The sequence below is a fragment of the Protomyctophum parallelum genome, assembly GCF_964188405.1.
Source record: "Protomyctophum parallelum genome assembly, chromosome: 3".
Lineage (NCBI taxonomy): Eukaryota > Metazoa > Chordata > Actinopteri > Myctophiformes > Myctophidae > Protomyctophum > Protomyctophum parallelum.
Window position 1 is genome coordinate 31,225,381 of NC_139698.1, and position 9,530 is coordinate 31,234,910.

Consider the following 9,530-nt stretch of genomic DNA (forward strand, 5'->3'; position numbering starts at 1 on the left):
CTCATTCGAATCCTAATGCGCAGCAAATAACCGCATTTTACTCCGTCCAAAAACGTGGGTTTCGCTTCGCTTCGAATCGCACTTGACTACGATTCGGTGCAGGTGTGAATGCAATCCGCAGTAAATAAAGGAAATGAAGCAAACATAATGTGGCGGGTGAGGAGCTGAACACAGTTGGAGACGGTTAAGGCATATTTTACGCAGCGCAAAGATGTCCCGTTACTGTGGATAGACGTGGTCGAATAAGGAGACTGAAGCCCTGATCGAAATGAGGACGTGTAGGCTACATTAATCAATTGCTTAAGAAAACACATAAAAACACTGCAGTGTATTATAGCCTACATAATATTCTGTCTGTCTGTCTGTCTGTGCGTGCCGTAAACATGGAGTGCTGTCACTGTGTGGGACTGGGGAGTTATATCAGTCAGTGCGCTCATGCAGCGCTGTGCCTCCATGCCCAAAAGAACAGTGTGTGGCGGCTGCGTGCGGAGAGAGAGAGAGAGAGGGGGGGGGGGGGGGGTCCCAGGCGGCACGACACATGCACGTTATGAGTGTAATTTTATCACCATAGATTTCACTGTGTACTAGGCTATAGTTTATGAACGGAACACATTGATAAAGGTCCCCCCTGCTGCGTTTCCAATTGCTGCGAATGACAGTGTGAAGGCAAACCGCAGCCAATTAAATATGCAAGTATCCCCTTTCCCCGCCCATACGGATCTGAGTCTACTGAAGTATTAGGTGAGAATGTGACCTTAGAGAAGACAGGAGTATACAATACAAAATACTGTACTGGCAGTACAGCAGCACTGGCTTTTCAGTGGATGGGCATAATGAATGCTGTTGCCAAACGCTACATTTCCATGTTTGATTTGTTCTGTGTTGTCAGTTTACTGGTTGGTTCCGAATCTGTACAGACTGACAGGGAGATGACTTAAAAGTAACTGTTCATGTCCAACTGGATCTCTCAAGGAGCACTTCTCAGTACACCAGGTACTTGAATTCAGAGTAGATGAGGGGAAGCATGACTGTGCAAGCACGGTACAGGATGGCTCCGCTCTTAAATAAGGCTCTGGGTTTGGTGCTCCAGGACTCTGACTTGAAGTTGAAGTAAATAGCAAACAAGGCCACAGCAAAGAAGTGTCCAATAAGAGTCATTGGTTTGGGCGAAAGCCTGGCGAAGGTAAAGTTAAAAACATTCATTAAACTTTTGATGCAAATAACTTAATGAAACTCAAACTTTCAATCAGAACATTATGCCATGGTAGTGGTGTGGGAGAACCGAAGCAGGTATTGAGGTGTTTTATGCGTTTAAATTAAGTATTTATCACAGTAATATGTTTCTTATATCAGAATTAATGAGGACATAGTTTTGTGGTGCTTACACTGACAGAAGCCCAATAGGCCCATTAATGCACTCTCCACCAAGCTTGAAGTACTGGAAGCAGGCTTTTCTGAGCTCATGAAGTGAATCTGGAGAAAAGAAAAAACAGACAAAATAACTAATAACTTTTAGCTGCAATTTAAATATTTTTCAAACATCTGATTGTTAGTAATTCATTGTACACATTACATATCGGGGTTCAATTCGCTAGCCAGGTCATACCAAAGACTATAAAAATGGGACCCAGGCCTCCCTGTCTGGCACTGATCAGCTTAAAGTAAATCCCTGTGAAATACTAGCGTCATGTCCAGGGGATGTACTTGTACTTTTATTTGCCGCCTCACGCTATAAAAACAGGAGATAGGCTCCTGCACCTAGGGGCCATACGAGACAACTTACTACTGTTGCTAAAAATACACTTTCACTTTTGCTATCTATTAATTACCGACAAAAATAGTTAATTTATCTTCACAATAAAATCTAAAAACCTGTGATAATCACGTTTAATGTAAAAATGTTTTTTTTTAATTCCATGTCAGTATATTCAATATGAATATCACTGCAGATGAGACTCACCGTCAGTGGCTGCAAACAGCTCATACAGAGCTTGGGCCAACACATTCACCACAAAGGAATGTGATGACTTGCGTTCCCAGTGAAATCTTTTCTTTGCCTATTGAGGAAAAAAGAAAAATGCCCAGTGTAATATCACACATTATTTACACAGACACTCACTTAGAACAAGCTGGATAACATGCAAATGTGACACAGAACGGTCAGAAAGATCAGCTGGTTATTTCATAATTTCAGTATCTACTATACAGTAGTATTGTTAAGTTGTTAATAAAATGTCACCCCCACTTTGGATAAAGGAACAATATCATTTAACATTTATTACACCTTGTTTTATTATATCTTATTTCGTTTTTGAGGGGCGCAAGCCCCTGCTATGTCCAGCTTTGAGGGTTTGTGTAAACACAAACATTTCCTATGGTCCCATACACATACTGTATAAAGACACATGTTATGTGTCTTGTCAGTGTTTAATGGCCACCATAATGCATTTCCAATGGGAGTCACATGGTTTGACCAAACATTTTAGTTTGATGGCTGTGTTCTGACCATCAAACAAAATGTTTGGTCAAACAATGAAGCTTGAGCAACACCCGTTTTAAGATAAAAGCCCCAGCAACTCCAGCTCTGACATGCAACACTTGACATCTCTTGTAGTCTTAATAACTGCTACAACAATATTATCTACTCTCTGAGAACTCTGTGAATACCTGCAGCATGGCACTATCGTCGTAGAGCTCTGGAATGTTAGTTAGCAGGCTCCTCCAGATGCGCACGTCATTGAGGGCCACACTCATGCCTCCTCCTGTCAGCGGGTGCCTCATGTTGTAGGCGTCTCCCAAGAGAAGTACACCTGGAAAATGCAGGTTGCCGTGTTAAGCCTGATTTATACTTTGTCGTATGATGCTATTGTCAAAAATAGCAGCTCTACAAGCTTACAATGTATTGTGAGTCATTATGTCAAAATACGTAGTATAAATTTAAGCAATACCGTCATAGTCATAAGTAGTTACTTTCTCATCACTTTGTGCAGCACTGTTCAGGTTGAACTTGTTAAAATATTTGTAAAGAATAATTATAATCTTTTTGTCTGCTTATAAAAACAAATACTGCTGTATTACTGATTAAGTAAATGTCATCTCTGCTCACCAGTGTGTGCTAACTACTGTAACACTACACCCACACAAAGCTGTTTTCAGTGCTTTCAAATATTTCTAACAATTTAAATGTGTACAGTATCTTACAGAATATGACAAAGACTAGATCTCATTAGACTAGATATATACACTTCTTTTCAACAATCTGTATACTATTAAAGTTCAATGATCATGCATTACATATTTTAATGCGTGCAAGCTGTGCATACATATCTTCATATATCTCAACATGTCATTCAATAGTAGTATAGTATGTTCTGCTACCTGGCTTGTTGACCGGTGAGGGTGGGAGGAAGCTAGCAGGCATAGACCTGAGACGATCATTTTGTAGTGCCACCATGAAATGTTCTTTTATGTGTTCTGATGGTAAAAATGTAGAGAGACAAAGACAGAGGGCGAGAAACCACAGACAGGTTAACCATTCCACTATTCAACAGGGGATAAATATGTTTCAGAGCATGAATTCATTGACACGCCTGACATCGAAATTTAAAAAATGTCTTCTAAAGCATGACAGTTTTCTGAAAAACATCTATGTCAGGTGCTCAAACATTTTCATGTCAAGGACTCCCAAAATAATGTAATTGACCCCGGACCCCAATCTCAAAATATGTAGCTCATAGCACGCTATGAGCTTGTAGATCTGCTATTTTTCAATAGCTGAAGTATAACATTAAGTCTCTGTGTGTGCGTGTGTACGTGTGTATGTCTGAAATCCACATAACTCGAGAACTGTTCGCCTCACAGCCTGTTCGCCTCACCGACCCAGAGGTAGAAAATTCTAGTTTATATCGTTCTATAAAAACCTGAATGACATCCTGGTGCAACAATCACAAAGCAAAATCTGCGTTAAAAGAAAATATTTGAGTAAGAACACAGACACCAGACAGGCACAGATGGAATAAAATACTTTTGAATCTGTTTTGAATCTGAGAATCAAGGTAGTAGCCTACTGTAGCTCGCACAACTCCAACTCGTCTCAAACTCTCATTTTTCGGGTCGGGTAAGTAACTTTAAGAAATATTGAGCATTTGAATCTGATCTGTGCTGAATGTCATCCCCTCTACGACTCTTCTACACAGTAAAATCCTCTGTATTAATACACACAATATGCACAATATAGTATGTGCAACAAATTGACTCCATTACTATTTCAGAACATGTGCACGGAGAGCTCACAGTATGCTTTTCTTCTGTATCTTGTCCTTCCTGGCGCATAGTACACATGCAGTAAATTCCATGCATTGACGTGTCTGGTGTATCCCCAGAATTAGGGTTAGTTATCATTTACATGGATTTCCATGAGTATACAGAAGGTTTTATCTGTTTTACCTGGCAGCTGAGGGTACACCTTCTCAGCCATGTATTCAGTGAGGTTTCGCGGCATCTCCCCCCTGATGTCCACTAATACTCTGGTGTCAGAGGAAGATATTTGGTAGATAAGAACAGGGCTGGGGTTGGCCAAGACCAATTCAGCATGGTGGGCTTTGAACTGGGGAGCATCCTGGGGAAGAAATAACAGAAGATGTGGTGTGCATGTCTCTAGGCGATGTTCATCAACAAATTACAATACTTTGAACAAAACACAGGTTTACCTTCATGAGGCATCCAACAAAGTGGGAAGATGTCTGAGCCTTTCCAGACACAAGGCTCTTTCTGAATTTGGAGAAACAGCCATCAGCCACCACAGTGAGCGCAGCATGGATTTTCTAAAGAGGGAAAACATGGCCAAGAACTTATGTCAATCAACTACAACTGTTTACCTCTTGCCTAGAGAGGTCCATCATGAGTTACTACTTACTACTACAAAATAAGATGCCACCTGGTAGAGGAGACATGCTGATCACTAAGGACGTTCACCCAGAGTGAGGCATTCAGGCTATCAGGCTACACTGACCACTGTGAATCCCTCAAATAGAGGGATGCTGACTGCATAATGTCTGGTAGTGGGGGATTGCGTTCTGATCTCCCCTTTATTTGTTTGGCCAGACATAGCTGAATCGGTGGGAATCAGAAGGTCCCTGGTTTGCTCCGGTCCAATCTGAGAACCCATTGTCAAAGGATAAAGGAAAAACAGCGCCCTCTTTTCCTTTTGACGGAGTCAACAGTCTGTCTCAAGAGACTAGCCGGTTTAATGCATGTGTTGAATTCTCCCCGAGTTGAATTAAGCACTAAGTTCTCCCTGGGCTCTGTATTAATAGCATGAGCATCTAGTGCTCCTAATAGTTAAGATGGGTAGATGGAGATGCAGTAGTAATTTTGCAAATGTGCAAACATACTGTGACAGAAATCCCCCTTTTCCCATTTTCACTCTGGTTCTCTCCAGGAAAGTTTGCTTCAGCTACCACATAAACAGATCACATTTTGAGAGTATATTTACAATCTAGTTTTACACTAGCATTTGGGACGTAAGAGCGATGTAATGATGAGATCATTTGTAGATATAGAGCATTAAATGCTACTTGAGTGGTGGGTGCTCATCTACAGAAACAACAAATAACCACTGTGGCACTCCTAAAATAAATGATGCGATACATATAGGCTCAAATGCAACATCTTTTATTCTGGCTAACGAGTTTGGGCCATTAGCCTTCCTCAGAGCAATGGTGGTACGCCCCTCTTTTTGTACCTTCACATAATCATCACACATAAACCTGTGTTGAGGAGGCCCATTACTTAAATCAGTAGGCTACTATCAATTCACAATCACAAACATTAGAAACATTTTCAACATCATCACAGAGTAACCTACACACGGTCATTTTAATGTAGAACCATAGCAGCACATATATTTGAGAACTGCCAGTATTTTCCACTTTGGTGGTTATTTTTCAACTTAAAGGACCACTTCACCACTTTTCAACCTATCTTCATATAATAGGTCCTCACTAATAATCTTGAAAAAAATGGTGCAATTTTTACTCGGTCTGTGTCTCATAGGAGGGCTGTGGGCAGTTCAGAAACCGTCTTCCAGTGACATCATTGATGGGAAAATGGAAGCCATCGTTTTCACGATAATCAAAATTTAAACATTTTTGTAAAAAAATCTTGTTTAAAAAATAATCTGCCTAATGATGATGTCACTGGAAGACGATTTCTAAACTGCCCACAGCCCTCCTATGAGACACAGACTGAGTAGAAAAAAATCGTGCCATTTTATCATGATTATTAGTGAGGACCTATTATATGAAGATAGGTTGAAAAGCGGTGAAGTGGTCCTTTAAGTAATGAGATAGTGTCATGCTACTCACTTTGATGTCTCCAGTTTCCTTATCCTTGTATTGGACTCCGGTCACACAACCATCCACCTCCTCCAAGCTGGCCACGGTGCCTTCTATTATTGTGACACTAGTCGGGAGTAAAGCGCTAGTCAGGAATATTGAAGGTTTACAAAGGGTAACATAACAAATGTCTAATTGGAATATTTGACCATTACACACAGGGATTTCTGTCCACAAACCAACTCTCTCCACCCACCAACACGAAGGAAATATTTTCCAGTATCACCAAAGTTGGTGAAGGAAGCCAGCTGTCTCATGAATTTGGCATTGCACTTACTTTGGTTCTGCTAGAGCAGCTCCCCTCAGTCCCATGATAAAGCGTCCATGATGGAAGGCCCGTCCACACTGGATGTGTTTGTCTTCCTGAGGGTAGGGAATCTCTACCTCTGTGCTACTCTCCATGTCATGGATCACATAGCCGTGCACTGTGTGGGCATCCAGGCCCTCCACTGAACCTGAATGAAACACCAGCGTCACAAATGTTCATTCAGAAAACATTGAGGTTGAGGCATAAATTATAGAAAATACACATTATACAAACATTGTAAAGATTACTGTGGGCATTTAACATTCACGTTAATATTTTAGATTTTACTACATTGCATATAGCATTGTGACAAGAAAATGTATCTCTGTATTTAGGTTTTGGGTAGTTTATGTTCCTGGCAGAGAAACAAAAAATAAAATTTGGAAAACAGTGGGGAACTTTTATCAGTTCTGGGTAAATGACAGTTCAATCCAATATCAAAGTATGATTAAAATAATGGACACCATTAGTCCCTGACATCTTGGCAATAGCAGATTTTTCCACTGAAATGAAAACGAGTCTCGTCAATATTGAACAAACCTTTCACATGACTAGTGTACTGTGTTATATAAGCAGGAGTCTCACATTACTAACCTTCCAGCCCCAGTGCTTTGAGGGCTAGATATCCTCCTGGCTGCAGTAGCTCCCCTACTATCCTGTCAGGCTCTCTCATGTCCCTTTCCACCACCGTCACCCTTCTACCATCCCGGGCCAGCACAGTGGCCATAGCCGACCCCAGAACCCCTGCCCCAATTATCACCACATCAGGTTCAGCGTCAACAGAGGCGGCATCTTCCTGGTTTGTCCCCGTGGCCGAGGAGTCTTGTACATTAACCCTCTTTCTCCTGCCTCGGCTCTGGAGAGAGGAAATAAAGAGGTGGAGATGTTCTTTTTTTGTTTACTTACTTTGTGTTTTACTGATTGTTGGTTTTGATTAGTTGACAAAACATATTTTTCAATTAAAAATAAATTACAAAAAAAAACCAAACACATTTAGTCTTTTATCTGTATGATCTCTCTGGGTTAGGCATTATAAAACATCTTACCTTTGTAGTAGTACTCTTATCATTGTTGCTCTCAGTTGAAGTTTGTGGAATAACCTTATTGATAATAGGTAAGGATGATAGAAGCTCCAGTGGTAAATTGAGCACCTGTGATATTCTGAGCGGCTGACCATGAAAATAGTTGATATATGATAGTAGCAAACAAACGGTAAGAAATACTGCTGTAGCCATTACAAGCTCTTTGTGAGCAAAAGTGAAGACACTGTCGGATTTTTTGTAAAGGTATGTGAAACTTGCTATTCCCAGGAAAGTCCACATCTTTAATTTATTTTTAATAAGCAAAAACTGGGGTAAAATATGTATCTAGTCTATACTAGTACAACATACAAACAGAAAATAAATAAATCCAAATTCGTGAAGAGGCAGATCATTAAAATCCCATTGTTTTCCCTCGTCCCCCAAGGTAGCCTACTGCGATGATAGAAAACAAATCAGATGACCAAAAGCAAAATGTTTTAGCTTTTGTCTTCTTAATCCATAATTTAGACCGGTGAGACCGACGGTAGAGGATGCTGAATATATTATGCTAATGAGAGACACGGGCAACTTCGGATTCGGTAATTTCGCAGCCCTCCTTTCCAACACATTGACCGTCCAATCATGAGCGACATGTTGGTGAGCAGAGCTCACGCTATACGCCCATAGGACACCTCTACCGGCACCGGGCAAGCCCTCAGCCGCTGGTTGGATGGCTGGCTGGCAGACAGCTAGTATGATGTGATGTCACTGGAAAACTTAGCTATGTCATCCATCCCACCCATGCATCCGTCCGTCTCGTCCGCAGACTCCGCACATAATGATATGCCCATGGGCATCGATCGAGCCGAGGTAGTCGACAGTGTACTATACTTAATCAACACAAATGTGGGGTACTTTTACTTTACTTGAGTATGTACATTTTCTTCATATTTTGATGCCAATACTTGTGTAGGGCAGGCTACTTCGCCTACATAACACAAGTACCACGGGGTAGTACCGCGGTAGTATAGGCTACTTTCTTCCACCACCTTTGTGTGTTGTCAACTTGTCGCAATGACATAATAAAGCTATGATCTATTCTAGACCCTGGCCCGGAAAGTCCTTCGCACGATGAATTGTAACCGATGCTGTAAGACAAAGTTTGTCTGTCTGTGTCTGACAAACGACACACTTTAGACAAATTATCTGGCTCTGAAATCCGGAAATAAGCGATGCCTCGTCAGTCGGACTCGTCATAATCATATTACATAAAACAGTTACGATATTGAGGGGGCGGATACCGAGCGCTCGAGTGCTGTTCATGCAGCCTGAACTGAGACAAGCTGGAGTTGGAAATACATTGTTTTCAACGAGGGCGGCGCAAATAAGAGCTATTTTAGGCATGTGTGCAACATGCCAACTGTTTTAAAGTACTGTACAGTAACAACTAAAGTCTCTGTAATGTTTATGTTGTGCTATTACTACAAAACAATCTAAAATAAATGGATTTAAGATCATTAAAGATGGGCTGTTGCCTGAGTCCAATGCATTTCTGCCTACTTCCGGTCCAGGACTTGTCCCAGTTGGTTGTCCGCTTAGTGTATGTAGGCCTATGTGTGTATATATATATTATATATATATATATATATATATATATATATATATATATATATATATATATATATATATATATATATAGCCTAAGTGAAATGGTTTGTTGAACTCCTTCTGGTGTTGTGGGTGTGGACTTCGTTGACATTAAGGAAGTAATAGACAGTTACATGGGTAAGCCTGTCAAAGTGGGCA

General features: G+C 40.8%; 1 protein-coding gene across 1 annotated transcript; it reads right to left on the reverse strand.

The window, feature by feature from the left end:
- Positions 1-760: 760 nt before the first annotated feature.
- Positions 761-8,253, reverse strand: sqlea (squalene epoxidase a). Its single transcript, XM_083760781.1, has 11 exons — positions 7,749-8,253; positions 7,297-7,558; positions 6,673-6,850; positions 6,366-6,462; positions 4,710-4,823; positions 4,447-4,618; positions 3,379-3,474; positions 2,668-2,810; positions 1,961-2,057; positions 1,386-1,473; positions 761-1,174 (listed from the first exon to the last, which is right to left on the reverse strand). The coding sequence occupies exons 1-11, from the start codon at positions 8,022-8,024 to the stop codon at positions 982-984; spliced, it is 1,716 nt and encodes a 571-aa protein (XP_083616907.1). The 5' UTR covers positions 8,025-8,253; the 3' UTR covers positions 761-981.
- Positions 8,254-9,530: the final 1,277 nt, after the last annotated feature.

What these genes read in the sequence shown, in the direction of transcription:
- sqlea (XM_083760781.1), bottom strand. Translation starts at nt 8,024, where the DNA reads ATGTGGACTTTCCTGGGAATAGCAAGTTTCACATACCTTTACAAAAAA. An exon ending in AGGAAACTGGAGACATCAAA is followed by an intron (nt 4,824 to 6,365) that starts GTGAGTAGCATG and finishes TTCCCTCTTTAG; the next exon opens with AAAATCCATGCTGCGCTCAC. An exon ending in TTGTTGGATGCCTCATGAAG is followed by an intron (nt 4,619 to 4,709) that starts GTAAACCTGTGT and finishes TTTCTTCCCCAG; the next exon opens with GATGCTCCCCAGTTCAAAGC.